General features: G+C 40.5%; 1 protein-coding gene across 1 annotated transcript in view; it reads left to right on the top strand.

The window, feature by feature from the left end:
- Positions 1-245: 245 nt before the first annotated feature.
- The window catches only part of LOC310928043 (CMP-N-acetylneuraminate-beta-1,4-galactoside alpha-2,3-sialyltransferase-like), a gene marked incomplete at its 3' end in the record, with an annotated part of 38,347 nt that continues 21,256 nt past the window's right edge, over positions 246-17,336 (top strand). Inside the window, exons 1-7 of the mRNA XM_083890505.1 lie at positions 246-329; positions 3,983-4,131; positions 8,696-8,758; positions 9,257-9,298; positions 10,917-10,959; positions 12,336-12,428; positions 16,422-16,516. Coding sequence (XP_083746631.1) covers positions 4,020-4,131; positions 8,696-8,758; positions 9,257-9,298; positions 10,917-10,959; positions 12,336-12,428; positions 16,422-16,516 — 448 coding nt within the window. The 5' untranslated portion in view covers positions 246-329; positions 3,983-4,019. The remainder of the gene's footprint in view (positions 330-3,982; positions 4,132-8,695; positions 8,759-9,256; positions 9,299-10,916; positions 10,960-12,335; positions 12,429-16,421; positions 16,517-17,336) is intronic.

Below are 17,336 nucleotides of genomic sequence, written 5' to 3'. Positions count from 1 at the left end.
CCTCATGTGACTGTGGGTGGAAAAGTGTGACCAGTGAGCGGCTGCCGCTGATGGTGATGATGGTGATAATGGCTGTGGAGGTGTTGACAGCGGACGGTGCCCTTTCCCTTGTGCCAGTCTCGATGTGAAGTAGGAGACAGTAGCAGAAACACGCAGTCAGACAGACTGGCTGCTCCGTCAGAGAAACGGTACACGTCCACGGATTTTTCCTCCGTCTGTCTTTCCATGATGGAGAGAAGAACACCGTGGGTTTACCGACACATCCATGATATAAACTAAGGGCTGGCGCTGCTTCTGAGACGGGGACTCAGAGGGGAAAAAAAAAGAAGGTAATGTGAACACAGTCATTCACATGTTTTTGGAAAAATGGCAGTGAGACGTTGGTTCGTTCTGGTGAACCAGTGCTCTCGTCTACTTTAACATTACTATTGTTTCCCCTTCAGACTCCTTTACGTTGTGGAAAAACCGTTATTTGATAAATTGTTGGACATTAGTGGACTGCCAACAGCCATTTATTGCTGCAGTAAAAGCCCACGTCTGTGTCCACACGTATCCCCCACCAGTGCTGCTGTGTTGTTTCAGGCCTGCCGACGACGATGAATGCAAACTCTTCACTGCCAACGTAGCGTTGTTAGCAGACTAGCATCACGAGCTAACCTAAGTTAACATTCCTGGCTAGCTGCTTGATGCTGTGTGTGTGTGTGTGTGTCGTTTTTTTCCCCACACTCACACTTCTTCATGTGTGTGAACGGGTCCGTTAGCTCTGTTCGCGGCGTCAAACGGTGCCTTTAAGGTAAGATGGAGCCGCAGGTTATTTAGCAGCCATTGTGTGTGTGTGTGTGTGGTCGAACAAACTGGAACATTATGAGGTTAGAGTAAAGGACCGCAAAGTCCCGCTGTTTGTTTTGATGCGAGGCTGCGGAACGTCGTCACGTCGATATCACAGCGACATGGTCTTAAACACTTAAAAACGGAGAGTGTGAGCGTTCACTGCCGCTGCTAAGACCCGTTATACAACGACGTGGTGAGCTTTACGTCAGCTTTTTACATTTTACATCTTTTCCTGGCGTGAATGCAGTCTTGTAATGCTTGGTTTCAGATGATAATGTTACACGTATATATCTGGACGATATCACCAAGTAACGATGAAATAATTCGTTCGATATCTATAATTGTCATACATTTTTTTTAAGTGAAAGTCGAAACCAAATTGTGGTTGTAAACTTTTTTTATGAACTTAACACTTTGTCAGTTGTGCGTAATGAATACCATATCAATACTGAGTCGTTGTTATAGTGCAACTAAATAACATTCTATTGTGATCATACAGTCATCAGTCACCAGTGTGCTCAGGTCTTCTGCCTTTGTCTCCATCAATGTTTGAAATGTTGTGTTCTTATACAGTCTCTGCAGAACAGGTGGTTATTTGGTTCGCTTTTGTCTTTCTCCTCTGACATCTGGTATTATCTATGTTTTTTTGCCCAGAGAACTGCAGCTCACAGGATGATTTTCTGGATATTACTCTTTTTCTAATTATTTCAAACCCTAGAGATGGGTGTGCATGAAAATCAGGAATGGCTCAGTCCAATACTGTCTTTAACCTCCTCAGGTTTTTTACCCCCAGTAGGGCAAAAATAATTTGCTGACACTCAATTCAGTGATTTTGACTGGCATTGAACAGATTATTATTATTTTATTGGTTCATCCTTGAACATGTCGATTTGACGATGTCTACATCAGGGGTCACCAACCTTTTTGAGACAGAGAGCTACCTGAAGTGTAAAGAATAATATGGAGGGCTACCATATTAACATTTTATGCACCATTTTTTTTTTTTACCATTTAAATCCTTAATATTATGCTTTCAATTGCATACATATTAATTCCAGTGCTAACTCCTAATGGGTTAGGGTTCCCATAATCAGTTTTTATAAACAATATCAATGATATTTTACTGTTTTACTCATGGATACATGCAAGTGAGATGAAGTGAGCCCGCGGGTACCATATTGGCTGCCTGCGGGCTACCAGGTGCCCGCGGGCATTGTATTGGTGACCCCTGGTCTACATGCTTGAATGGGTTGCTTCCATGTGATTTTCTGATTGGATGTTTGTTTTAAAGAGTAGTTGAAGAGGTGTGCTCACCATCCGTACATCGTTGTGGGCCTGTTGGTGCCAATGACATAGGGCAAGACAGGTCCATGCACAACCCATGCACACACACAGGGAAAACATGCAAACTCCGCAGAGATAAGCGTTGGGCTGTCTGGGACACAAACCAGCAACCCTCTTGCAGGTGAGCTATTATTTTGAGTTATTGCCCATTTAATGGCAGCCCATGACAGAGTGGAAGGGATTTGGGCTCGTAACCAGAGGGTTGCGGGACAGGTGAAGGGTTTGAGTGCCCCTAAGCAAGGCGCCCAACGACCCACTCTCATGTGCCCAGTTTGTCTGTTCACTTCTGGTGTGTAAAAAGAATGGGTTTAAATTCAGAGGTCACAATTGTAATTGAGTTGCTGTCATATGATTGGCTGAGCTGATATTTGTATTGAAGTAGTAGTATTGAATGGGTGGCGGTTGAGTGTTTGTTGTTATTGAGTTATTGCCCATGTTGGAGACCGTTAAATGTTTTATTTTGACTGCACTTAGTGGTGGAGCTGCATGTTTGTCTATAGTAAACAGAAATGCATTGTATTCTATATGCTGATGATTTTTATTACACGGGTAGAGCTCCATCTCTATTCACAGGTGTCTGATTTGTCTTGGTGTTTGAAAAGTACATTTTAGAGTAGACTAAACTGTTTTCAATATTATCACTTGGTAAATTTGCCTTATCATAAGTTGTGGTTTTAATCTGAGTTTTGCCGAGGTCTTAGTTTGTATGTTTATATGACATCATGTAAATATTTTAGTCTAACTGACAAGGCACTAAATTGAATTTCTCAAAGTGGGATTAACACCCCCAGACAACTACTACTAATACTTTATACCTTCAGTCGGACCAGAGTCAGACTCTCACCGTTGGGCAATACCCGGAAATAATAAAAGAAACTGGTACGAAGAAGATCAACAGCAACAAAAGCATGGACAAATTCAGGCCAGGGCATTTTTCATGCTTACATGGAGAGAGATTGTATGATGGGGGGGGTTTAACTGCCTAACGGTGAACCACTACAATGTCCTTGTATACTGGCACACGGGCAGTAGTCCAACTGAACGAGGTCGACTTAACTGTGCATGGAAATGTTCTTCGTCTTATCTGAGCTCAACACTGCTCTCGCACTTCCCTTTTATTCAGTCCTTCATTTGCAGTTGCTTTTAGCAGTGTGGCGTATTAAACAAAGTTGGCCCAGATAGAACCAGATACGTTTCCTTTTTTGCAAATTCTGCATGACATATTCTGCAGGGCTCACTGATGAATCTGTAAATCATGCAGATATATGAATATGTCTTGGTGCTATCATCTCATCAGGTCATGTTTGCGTCAGCAAGGGTGGGGTTTCCTGTAAGCTTCTAAGAACATTACAGTTATTTTGACACGGGGGACAACGATGATGTGTCACTTTTCACTATTCGTTGTCATGTCCCCTGTTTCCCCCAAACTGCAACATGTACCGACTATTTCTTTCTGCTTGTTCTGCTTGAGAAATGTATCATGGTTCTACACAGCCTGTGTTTTTTTATCTTTTAGCTTTAATTGCATTAGGAGACTTTGCTCCAGACAACCCTCACTCTTTAAGTTGCAATTATATAACCAAGATAATTGAACAATTATATTATATTATTAATATACATTGTTTTTAAAACTGCATTCATTCCATTCTACATTTTTTCCCCTACTTATTTACATGCATCTATAAAAGGTTCTTTTGACCGACCCATGTTTGGTGTTGTTACTTTTGTATTTGTGCTCCTGCTGACAGTTACATTTCTATTTTGGTATATATAAACGTAGCGTTCCCCTATCCTCATCTTCTTTCAGGTGATGAATTGGATGGTGCCATGTGAATGACTCGCACATGAAGACCATGAAGCCCACACACAAGCTGATATTCTTCTTCTGCTCGATGCTGGTCGTGGGCTTTATATGCTACTCCTCTGGGCATCTACATCTATGGGGCCAGAAGCCTCGTAAGTGACATCTTCAATCTGACAACATTTATTCATCACATAATCATCCATAGTCCCCTTTGAAACAGTTGAAATGTGTTTATGTGTGTTTACTGCAAGACATCTGTCTCTCTTGCCGTCTGCTTCTCTGTGCCGACGACTGCCAGTTATATCTGTGCTTATTTGAGTGTGATTCATTTTGTTTTGCAGTCTCTCTCTCTGCTCAACTGTTGATGTTGCTCAACGTTTGTGTGCCCATTATTATAATTTTTTTGACTTCACCAGACCACAGGATGCTGCGCGGAGTCAAATCAAATTTCCTTGCACTCTCAGACTGCCACTTAAAATGAGCGGATGCACCCATGCAGGTTATCTGTCAGATGAGACAGAGAAATCTGCTAACAGCCCTACGTGGATACCACGATACAAAACCTTTCCCTGCACTAACCAAATTGAAGATTTTCCCTCTTAGTCTGAACATGCTAGATCCTACTTGTTCTCACATCTGTTTTTGTAGTTCGGAGGAAATGACTTTTTTGTGAAATTTTCACAATAGGATGATGTTTCTCGCCACATGATGACAAAGCACGACTTCCAATTTCCTTTCGAGATTACAGTGTAATGTTAGGGTGTAGGTCATGACTACAAGTTAGTGGAATATCCTGTGTTTTGGAGATTTAGATGCAGTGATAAGGTGCCTTGCATACTGTCATTATATGGCTCTAGTCAGCGTGTACAAACTGATAGTGTTAGATATTGGGGAAGTATATCAAGCTGTGCGGACACCCTGAAATAACTTTTAAAATCCAGCAGAGGGGGCTAGAAGATTTCACTTGAACACGTGAAACTTTCTCAGCTGTTCCCTGTGTACAACACAGACAAAACAAACTGAATGATGAACACTTATTGAACCTCTTTGTCTGGCTGTGGCCTATTATTGGGGCAAATGTGATTAAGTCTTTGCCAAATTGGTTGAGCGTCACATCTTAATTAACTATGTGAAAATAAAACTGGATCCAATCCCAGATAAACCATCCCCATTTAACACCGCTGTGTGGGATTCCCTCATTCTGCTGTATACATACACTGGATTGAAAGTATATGCTCTCAATGTATTTTATAACTGTATAATACATTTTGAGGAAAGTCAAAGCAATGTGCTGTATTTAAACCCTGAATAGTTCACCAGCACTTTGATTGCAGTGAGAAATATTGGCTTTCTGCAGCACAGTGGTGCCAGATGTTTGGATACAAGAGGGTCAAAGTGGACAGATGAGCATGTGGAGGGTCTCACCTACCCTCCTCCCTGGTCAGCTAAGCTATGCTGTCTCACTGAGGGGCTCAAATCTGGATAATCCCTCCTCGTCATTCTTGACTTATTAGTAACAAAGACTAAGTCATGACTCCTATATATGTAGAGGCTTATACCCTGATCATTATCATCATGATTACAAAGCATTTCACTCATATACGTTTGCTATATGGATAATACTTCTGCCCTCTTGCAGCAGAACACAGACATTTGTGATGCGCTGTGTTTGGAATATAAAATCCAACACTGCAGTTGTATGTGATGCGTCTTTGATCCTGTATTTTAACAAGCCCTTGCCATGATGAGCTGACCTCCTGGTGGTGGTATGGGTTCACATACGACCAGATGGTCACCACATCAACAATGTTCCAGTCTTGTTCTTCCCTTATTCTTAAACCCCAGCTTGATGTTTAATCCATGCTTGTATAAAGGGCCTACATGTAAGTTTCCACTAGCAATATTTTAGCAGTATCAGCTGTCTAACAGAAACATGAAAAGGTGCTGTTTTTAGTGTGCGAGCCCCTGCACAACCACTGCATTTTTTTAGCAGTGGGGGTTTGGGTGTGCTGTTTAATCCCATTTTTAAAGAAAGCAGAACATAACATCAGACTGGTTTAGGTTTTAGCAGTAAGATGCCCATGGGCATCATGCCCTGTTGCAACTTGACTTACACCATCTTATGACTCTGCCAGTGTCAAGTTCAGAGCAGCTTAATGTGACAGCTGTCATTCCCCCCGGGAGTTGATCCTTGAGGTGTCCTTTCAACAGTGGAGCCTTCTTTTTTCCATGTCTTGTTATGTAATCTCCTAAGTAGTAATAATTTATTGGGTGCTGTCGCACACAGGTCTTCTACCTGTGACTTTCTTCCTTGTCGTTTATTCTGCAGTATGGTCGAACAAGAAATCGCTTTGAAATCAAAATTTCACATCACGCAATTAACAAATCACAAAGGCTGCAATTTAGGCTATGTATCTGACCCGGGGTTTATGCTAGTTAGTATTTTGAGAGTATACCATGTGGTAATGCTCGTATAATCGTGTTATCCAGTATAGAGTGGATATTGAAGTATAGCTTGACTTAAAACAAAAATAATTTCAATTCAAATATGTATACTCACTACTCATGTATACCTGCATTTGTACATAATTGACACATATTGTTCACACAGTCTGAACTGAAGTTTCTAGTCTGCTGCCAATCTGTACACTTTTTCTTCTTCGAGTAACCAAAAGAAATATTTATTCTTCTTTTTCTAATTCTTTAAAACTTCATTATAAACTAACACAAATGTTTAAGATCAGCTTATATGATGATGGATTGTGTCATTAACACTCATTGGCTGCCAACCATTATCAGCGCAGAACTGCCAAGTGTTTTAAAACATTTTGACTGATTATCCAAGACCCACAAAACGGTGTGTTCTATGACTATGTAAACACCAAAAGATAAGGGTAGACTCTCTTTTTTCATCACGTCATTGGCAGTGAACGGTTATATTTGAATTGACTTCTGTAGATGACGTCATTGGCAGCCAATGAGTTAAAATGTACCAGAAATGACCTAATTTGGGCCAAAATTTTGCAGTAAACATCCAAGAGGAAACACTGTACATGATTTTACCAGCATCAAACGGGAGTTTAACAATACTATTACTTAAGAAATAATGCATTTATTTGGACCCATTGAATTTTCAAAGGGACCAATACAAATCAGCTCCTGGAAACTCACTACACTGAAAAGCTATTGATAAGCTGCACTATAATCATTGATGCTGCTTGGATTAATATGCCCCCTTACTTCATATTTTCTGGAACTTTTAGCTACATCTCATGGCTTTCAGCTCATCAGCAAATTGACTGTGAGCTTACTATCATGTGACTGAGGTATAGGATTCTAGTCATTGATAACGGGTCGTTCTGTACTGTAAATATAGTGTAACATCTATTCACTGATGACAGTTGTGGTTAGAAAGTGTGAACAAGAAATTTAGATCTTGTTCAATTCACTCCCCAAAGATCAATCATTTATTCTATCTGATTAGAACAAGAGACAGTTGATATCCTGTTTTGAGCTTCTAAGCTGCATGGCCCCATTTATTTTAAAATTAGCTTTGTTGCTAGTAACAGGAACACCACCTCCGTTCAAATTCACAGTTGAAAGTAACACCTGCAGGGTGAGAAATTAAGGTTTGCCGCTTCCACTTCCAGTATTTTGTTCTCTTTGCACTTGCTTAGAAGACATACTCTTTCTATTCCACCTGTAAACTGATACAAATGATGCATACAAGTAGCCCATGTAATGTAATTCTACAAATCCAGTTGTTTGAGTATGTCATTTTAGAGTATATTTTTAAGCATGTTTTCAGATTTTAAAATCTCTGATGTTGTTAGTGTTTCTTTAAATTAAGGTCAGCAGCTGCTCAAAGAACATGCTTGGTTTTCAGTTGTCACTGCTGTGTTTTCGTCACAAAGCACTTTTTGTTCTCTACCCGTGGTTTTGTCATACTTGGGCATTTGGGAAGTGACCGAGCTCTGATTATTTTTGGTAGAACTATGGGAATCAGTATCGGTCCGATACTGGTCAAAATCACTGGATCAGATATCGGACAGATAAAAATGTAAAAATCTGATAAAATCCTATGTATATCGCATGCCTCTATATGCACAGTAAAATGTAAATAAAAATCAGCAAAGGCAGTTTAGCTGTCATGTTTGGCCTGTTTATTTCTTCTTTTTGGGAGAACAATATTTGTTACACAGTTGGAGAATGATGTCTTTGAAATGACTCAGCACAAATGTGTCATCATTGTTGATAAATTGTCTAAAATGCCTGTATCGGACTAATATCGGTATCTAACACAAAAAGTGGTATGGGCCCATCCCGAGATAGAAGCAAAATAAGTATTTTATGCTCTAGTGTTTTTTTTCTCTCAAAATCACAATGAAATTGTTCTTGTTAACTGATTTATTTACGTACTAAAACAAATCATGATCAAAAAGGGGGAAATAGAAGCTAAGGCACAGCAGCTGCCAAAGTCTGGCCATAACAAACACCGCTAATAAAACACCACTAGATATTATGTATTAATGCTTCTGGGTTCTTTGTGTCTCTTGTGTTTGCTTATTGTTTGTACCCATCTGTTTTTGTGCACAGCCACTGTCTGATTTTTGCTGAAGCTGATGTCTTTGCTTCATAGTTGTCTTCTATAGTTGCTTCCAAAGTTCTACAGTGATGATGCTCTTACTTCAGTGTCTTAACCCCTTTTGTTTACAGACAGTGATGCAGAAGAGACAACTGTAGTCCTGACTAAAGGTGCTGAAGTGAAAAGAATTGCAGGTAGAGGCGATGAGACTCTGCCTTCATATCCTGGGTTACTATTTTGAAGCAAGTGGTTTTAAAGTGGGCTGTTGCTGAGTTTTTTTTTTTTTCCTCTATGGATTATAATTCCCTATTAACTCAACAATGTAAGCTTTCCATTTTTTCCTCTTTCACACTACCTATCCTTATCATTTGTTTCATTTGAAAAGATGTGTGCAGTCACTCATTCAGTCCTTATGAACAACTCAGAATACCACCCTAATAATCACAAAATCTCAATGGGGGATTTCTGCAGTTAATTTTCCACTTCATTGGGCTGTTCAGCAAGCAAGCATTATAATTCACCCTACTGGGATTAAAGCTACTAACCTCTCCTCGTCGTCCTTATCCTCCTTTTTTGGTTTTTTTCTTAACTCTTGTTATGTGTGACATTTGCAGTTGGCTTCATTTTCAAGTCCAGTGCAGCCATAAACAGACTGACTTCATTCAGTGCTAACTGACGCTTTTGTGTTTCAGAGGTGGAACCAGACATCGTCGTGGGACAAATAGTAGGCTCAGGTATATCTGCAGCCCAACCAAAGTTGTCCACTCCTTTATCCCTCTGCCATTTCAGTCAAAAGTTCAGAACCTTTTAATACCCTACAATACTTCAGCTGCCACATTTGGAGTTTGGGAAAAATTGTTAGTATCAACCAGATATTTTTCCAGATAGGGGAAAACAAAGTACACTACTGTTCAAAAGTTTGGGGTCACTTAGGAATGTCCTTATTTTTTTCAATATCTATAACATTAAATGAATCAGAAATACACTCTATACATTGTTAATGTGGTAAACGACTATTCTAGCTGCAAACGTTTGGTTTTTAATGGAATATGTACATAGGTGTATAGAGGCCCATTTCCAGTGTTCTAATGGTGCATTGTGTTTGCTAATCACGTTAGAAGATTTTTGGATGATTAGTAAACCCTTGAAAACCCTTGTGCAATTATGTTAGCACAGCTGAAAACAGTTTTGCTGGTTCTTTGACAAAAGGGCAAAATGATTATTTTGAATAAAAATCATTATTTCTAATCTTGTCGATGTCTTGACTATAATTTCTATTTGTTTTTGCAACTCTTTTGATGAATAAAAGTGTGACTTTTAATGGAAAACAAATAGTATAGGTGACCCCAAACTTTTGAATGGTAGTGTAAGTGTGTTAGTGTACAGCCATCATCTACTGAGAGGTTGACAACTGGTGAGGAGTTTAAATCTGCATTATCTCAAGAAGCTGCTTGTGATACACCACTGCCCTCTGTTGCCTCACCTCTGTAATAAATTGTTGCCATGTGCAGCAGCCTGCAGGAGTGTTGTTGTGATAATACTGCAAGGTTCTACAAATCGGCATTTGTCTTAGTGGTTGGACCCTTTAATTTTCCCCAAGCTGTTTTCCCTCTATTTGGCCCTTTGGCTGCCTTGCGCCGTTTCACGGTAACATATAAACTCACTCATCTCGGCTGCTATGGCAAAAGTCCCTGTCCTCCAGGGCAGTGCTTGGATCTCTCCCTAACCAGCCGCCATGCATTCCCATCGTCCTTTTTTCTTTATCTCTCTCCTCCAGCTTTTCTGTGAAGACAAGAGCCGCAACCAAAGGAGTAAAACTGTGCTTATTCCTACTTTTAACTAATGCTCATCATGTTAATTTTACTATATGCTATATGATAATAATAACAATAAGAATGATAATGCAATTAATGTTTATGTGCCATAATTCAATTATTATTTCACTTGTAACAGTCAGTATTAATCTCCTAGCTTTCTGTGCTTCTCTGTCTTCTACCTCTATGCTTTGCCAGGCACCTATTGGCTGCCCCTCTGGTTGTCCATAGGTGATCCCTTAACTCCCTTTCTAACTTTATTTTACACTCAACAGATTGTTTTGGCTGGCTTCACCCTAACCTGGCTTGTCTTGTTTTGTCACAAATTCTAATGCTTTTACCTTGACATTATTTGCCATTTTGGTTTGTGCCCACTATGTATTAACTACAGCTAATGAGCTGATAGTTGAATTTACGTACACCCGACGACACCGTGCTCATGAACCAACCACATAAAGTTTGCCCTTTTTTTTTTCTACCTGCAATGTTTGAGGATCTGTGTAGTAACATTTCATTTCTACATCTGTTTCTTTTTCAGTGTATGATAAGCAGGGCTTCCTGCTGCAGCTGAATACAAAACTGTGAGTAAATAGTGTTTCCTGAAAACACTGATGCTCTTTTATGTCAACACAATTAGTGTTGTTAAACTGCCAGTCAGGCTTGGGACTCCCATGAGTGTTGACATTTTTAAAGCATGAGCAATGGGAAAACATGGGAATGTAAACCTGCAGCCAATTCATCCCACTCGTTTTTATTTTTCACTATAGGTTATACACAGAATTTCATTGGAGGCATAACCTGGTTACAAAAGCTCAAATTAGGTTTTTGGTCCGAGTATTACATTAAGAAATTAGTGTAAATGAAGATGTAGTTAGTGTTATTTCCATTTTCTTAACGGCTGTGGTTTGTTAGTGTGAGAACACACTACCTTGAGTCATTATGCAGCTATCATTGTGTCAGCATGTCTGTTGATGTGTGTATAATTCCCTGAATTGGTTTGACACTCTCAATAATCATAGGCTGCCATCACCACCCCTGGCTTTCATAGGGCATGTCTGTCCACACTCTGCACACACACTGTAAGCACTTAAGTATACAGTGTAGATATACATATATATATATATATAAGGTGGGTTTCACATCGTCTGGATTTATCTAGCGCAGCTCCCTACAGTGTCATTAATTACACCATTAGAGCAGATGCATACATTAGTGCAATCAATCTCAGAGCCAGTAAAATATTCTGTGACTGGTTATTTATTTCCACTGCTGATAGAAAAGTGTCCCAAAGATTTCTTTCTCACCAAACCACTTACCAGCTTAAAACCTGTTACAGTCAAACTGCAGGTGAACAACATTCCAGCACGGTTTAAGTAATATTCAAAGCAGGCGGTGACTCGCGAGAGCAGGGTTGAGAGATTGTGGTTTAATGCTCTGCATGCAAACCGCACGGTTATGTAGTGAGACCTTGTCAGAAAGTGTGTGAATAAGTAAATGGGATCTGTAGTGATTTAAAGATTAGAAAAAGTATAAAAATGAATTCAAATTGTACACAAGCACAGGCCCCAGTCTAGCGCGTTCTCGTGCCAACATTGATTTTGGGCCTCACATAGCGCTCAGGCGTGGGCCTCTTTCCCATCCCCTTGTTTATTTGAACTAGATTCATGGCATTCATCAGGTAATTAATGATCGTGCTAGTAATCGGGAGGTTCTAGCTTTAGCACTGCTCGTGTGATTATTTGAACAAGGCCTCTCTGCTTTGTCTGGCCACACACAGGTGATATTGTGAGCTGTTGCTGAGTTCTCTGACTTCCTAAGCAACCCGTTTCCCTCTCCCTCAAGCAGATTGTTTGACAAACTCGCCTTTTGATGCTTTGAAATGTGTCAGCATGACTGATAATCAGTTGTCATGATGTGTCCGATTAATCTCTCTCTCTCTCTTCTGTTGGATGAATAGGCCACTGGAGTTGGCGTACAAGTATGGCAACCTCAGCGAAGGAGTGTGCAAGCCAGGATATGCAGCAGCCAAGATGACCACTATCTATCCTAAGTGAGGAGGATTGCCTGTTCTTTTACGCATCATTTCACATAAACACATTTCACATAGAAATGCAATAAATGTCTGTGAATGTACTTGATCTAAATGTAAGAGAATTTCACATATACAATCAGGAGAGTTCCAAACAAATGATTTAATTTGTAAGTCAATTCAAGAAAAGCTAAAACTTTCACTCAAGTAACCAAGATACATTCCATGAGCCAACCTGACCTCAAGGGGTTTGGGGGTTAGAAACAGAAAAGCTGCCACAATCCTGTACAATCTCCCCCAGTTTCAGTCATGCTTCTGTCATCTCCTCCTCCCCCACCACAAAAACCTCGCCTGTGTCCTTGTGATCTCCCGTCACACAAGAGAACCTTTGTCACACAAGTACAAGCTCTCCCATCTTTTCCCTGTCCATATTCCCAGCGCATAAGAGACTTTCTTCTATGAATGACACAAACCAACTTCCTGTCTTGACTCATTCCCGGGTTTCCTTGTACCCAGCCCACACAATCAACACAATCTTCCACGGCTCTGTCTGATGTCATTGGCTCTTTTGATTTTCCTCTGTGCCTCTATTTGGTGCCCACCCCAGCTCCATCTATAAGACATTGTCCTATTAGCATTCTTGGAGCTAAGCTAATAGTGGGGCAATTTTCCGCATTGCTGAACAACAGCCAGTGGCACTTTAATGTAGTTCTTGACATAGTTATGGAACACATTTGCCAACTTGTCTGAAGATGCACTGAACAACAAAATACAAACATTGTACGACTAATTTAAGTTTTTCGAGTTTTTGAATGATTAGACTGTGTTGTACTACAGACAAACATCATCTGCAAGATGAACAAAGTAGTTTCGTGGAACTGCCCTCTCCCTATTTGAGAGGCTACATATTAACAATGTCCTCTCTCATAATGACTTCCTCTAATCAGCCGCACGTGTCGGATCAAAGTTCTGTCCAACGCAGAACCCCACTGGGAGCCATGTGATTACTACCACCTATAACCTAGTCACACACAGGTCAATAAGCACAATTAATGCAGCGTGTTGTGCTAGTTTGTGCATATATATATATATATTGTATGCATGGGTGTGTGCTTAGATATACACAGTATTTGTTCATGATTTATTGTGTCAGTTATGAGAAAGGAGGTAAGCAATTAACAAACTTGTTTTTGCAAAGCTCAGGGAAAAAAAAACAATTGAGATTTTTTTGTTAGCACTTTATCTAAATGGGAGGGGGTCTATAATAGTTCAGCTCTTAGAAAACCTACTTAACCCCTAGCAGTGAGGTCCTGCGGCTCTCTAATCATCTCCTGCTTCCTCCATGTTTGCCTTCTTTCGAAGCTCTTGCCCGTGCAGAATCCAATTTATTTTCCACACCTCCCCTCTCTCCTCTACTTTACCCAAAACTGTTTGCATTGGAGCCCTAAATCAAGTCTTGGCAGTGAACTTGAAGCAGCACGGTTATGAAAATATTGCCAGTGAGAGATGGACCCAGCAAAGGAAGCAAGCACAATGCATCCCTGCCTGTTGGCTGTTTTGGGAGCCCTCACTTTTTATTTAACAACAAGCAGCCCCCTGTCTCTTTGCTTTGTCAGGATGTCAGTGACTGACTGTCGGTCAGGGTTCAGTGATCCTGTGTTATTTATAGCCCCTTACGGCCTCAGTCCTGGGTTTAATGAATCTCCATTTGTTTTGGCAGGATAGAAGTGTGTGTGTGTGTGTGTGTGTGTGTGTGTGTGTGTGTGTGTGTGTGTGTGTGTGTGTGTGTGTGTGTGTGTGTGTGTGTGTGTGTGTGTGTGAGAGAGAGAGACAGAGAGAGAGAGAGAGGGCCTCTGTCAGGTGATCTGAGACGAGAAAACCATACATAACTGCTTCTTCTCTTTAGTCTCTGCTCTGCTGCTTTAAAGCTGGAGGATAATGAGGGTAACAAAGACTTATTAGGGTGCCTTTAAGAGGTTGATGCTACCCAGGAAAGCTCTCCGACATTGTCCACCATTTTTGGGCATTGTGGCTCCAATCTTCACATCAGTGGTGTCAAACTAAAATGACCTGGGTCCACACTCGTCTGGTCAAGAGGGGGGCTGTCTCGGGGGGGGGGGGGGGGAAACAACGGTTCGGTCACAAGTGGGCAATATGATCTTAAAATTATAAAATAATTTTATTCTTGATGATATTTCACATAATTTAAAAAGTAAAAGTGCTTGTTTTGATATGGAAGTATGTATTCACAATCGTGACACATTTATCAATTAACTGTTTTTAAAATGCCAAATGAGCCCTTTAGCAATTTAATGTGGTAATACATTAAATAATGTGATAATTTCATCTCTATAAAAAATGTATAGTATTGTATTCTATTACTTCTCTGGCAGTTGTGCCTCAGCCACACCCACTGTGTTTAAAGGAAGATTTTCACTATAAGATGATATTAATTGGTGGGTCACATGTAATCGATTGGGGGGCTCCATGTGGCCCATGGGCCTCCAGTTTGACGCCTCTGCTCCATTATGCCTTGTGAACCAGCTACACTGGTGAGAAATGAGGCACTGTTGTAATACTTGTGTGTTCTCACTTGATTCCAGAGTTTAAAATGTCTTCTGTAGTTAGTGTGGTCTGTCATCAGCTGGAGCCATAATTTATAGATGGTAAGAAAGACCAGCCATTTGTGTGTTGGAGGCGGCCAAACATCAGATGTAGTAGTTCTGTTGCTGGTGGTCTGGTTCCAGTTATTAAGACAATATAACAGTCCTTGTAGCTGTCATAAACAAGAGTAATATACAGTACACCAGCTCTGAAGGCATCTTCATTGTGCCGAGCATTGTCTTTTCTAACCTGAAAGATAATTTCATTTGCAGAATTAAATCCAAGGTGCTCCATGCATGTTAACGTCATAGAAGAGACAACTCTCTCTCCTCTCGTTTCCCTCCCAGCATGACAACAGGTCATGAAAACACACATCCATCTTGAAGCCACACTTGCAGAAGTGGCACGTAGCCCAGTCAGGTCGCAGGCGTGACTAAGAGGAAATGGCTTCTTTTGATTTCAGTAAAGTAATTAATCAACGAGCCCCCCCACCCCCACACACACACACACTTTAACAGACACAGGATGAGGAGATAATGGAAGTAGCAGTTCATGGAGCATTAAAAAACACCGGTCACAAAATAGTGTTCTCAAATACAAACGGGCAGGTATTTTATTATTTTACACTTACTTTTCTGAGTTCCTACTCTTCTCATTCAATTTGTCGTAACGGTCTACACATTGAAGATCGTTTGAGGAAAAGCATTCTGGCAGGGGTCGGTAGATTTGTCAAAACTGCATGTCAGCTGTGATTTAGGCTTGGGTGGAGAGGATATGTTGATGGGTAATGCTCTGCAGCTGCCTCCTGCGTCTCTCCCTGCCTCTCAGTTTGTATTGCCCTGTTAATTTTAAGCTACCTTTCCAATGTGTTTGTTTTCCATCCATCATCTACTGCTTTATCCTCCACCAGAGGGTGGCGGTGGGGTGCTGTGCCTATCTCAACCGACATTGGGCAATAGTCGGGGTACACCCTGGACAGTTCGCTAGTCCATCGCAGGGCCACATATAGTGACAAACAACAATTCACTCACACTCTCACACCTACGGTCAATTTAGAGTGACCAATTCACCTAATCCCCATATCACCTAATCCCAACGGTTGGTGTTTTTCACTTCACCAACCGTGGGCCCTGTGCTTGTTTTGGGAAGCTTAAATGGCAAATCACAGGGCCTTGGAATGCTTTTAATGACAGTGGAGCCAGTGAAATTGTTAATAAACGCTTGTCACAGGTGGGGCAGATTATATGGGAGTGTAGAGTCTTGTCTATGGAAAATGGGATAGTGCTTAATGATGTAATTGTAGTTATTATGATTTGATATCAAACACATAATGTCTTATGTGTTTGTCTCTGCTAATGAATAATTTCTCTTTTTTTCCTTTCTTCCTTATGTACATTCTTTCCTTTGCAGGTTCCTGAGGCCAGTGCCCATGTTTCTTGATCGGAACTTCAAACGTCTCGCAAAAGTCGGCAATTATTTACCTCCATTTGGTTTTAAAACACAAGGTAAGAAACATTCATTACGTCGGTTACTATCTGCACTATTGGGATATTCTTAATACTAATAAAATGTTTTCTGATGGTTGATTTCTATACTAACATAATTCTAATTGCTACGTTTTATGGTTTAAGGTCCATGTTATCATGCAATTAATGTTGTACTACCTGAAAGGTCATGAAAGACTGATTAAAAAAATAATTGTTAAAAATGAAAAATGGCACAAGCAGAGACACTCTTGACTATTCACTCTCGGTATTGCGCACATTGGAAACAAAACTGCTAATTACATTGCATCACATATTTCCACAGACCCCCTGCCTCCATAACACCTGCTTCTTTCCATCCCCATGCCTTGGGTTCTGTTAAAATGTAAGCACATGCAGTTAAGGGCAGTTAAAAGGGTCATATTTAGTGGTTTGATCATTGCTGTGTCAATAAACTAGTCATAGTGTCATCTTTGCACCAGGGCTGTTGTATTAACTGTGGTATCAGATGGTGTTCCTAATGATTAGTAAGCAGAGCTTTTTACATGTGATCTGTGGATTATCCCTTTAAAGCCAGTTGAGAGCCTGTATTTACAGTGATACTGTGATACTGGCTACATGGTGCAGTTCTTTCACTACTGTGCCTGGTATCTCTAAGTGTTATTCTGTCCTATCTATCATGTTGGTACCAAGTTCAGCCTTTCGTGTGTTCAGTATTGTCCTGATTTTGTTTGGTGATGCCAACATTACACTCAGGTCTGCCAAATTTTCCTCTCTTATCACCAGGCGTTTGTTGGCCTCTCATAATGGATCTACTTTTCTGATCTAGGCCAATCAACTA

This window comes from Microchirus variegatus (assembly GCF_963457635.1).
Source record: "Microchirus variegatus genome assembly, chromosome: 5".
NCBI lineage: Eukaryota > Metazoa > Chordata > Actinopteri > Pleuronectiformes > Soleidae > Microchirus > Microchirus variegatus.
The sequence above is the reverse complement of the archived record's forward strand: the minus strand, read 5'-3'. Positions and strand labels throughout refer to the sequence as shown.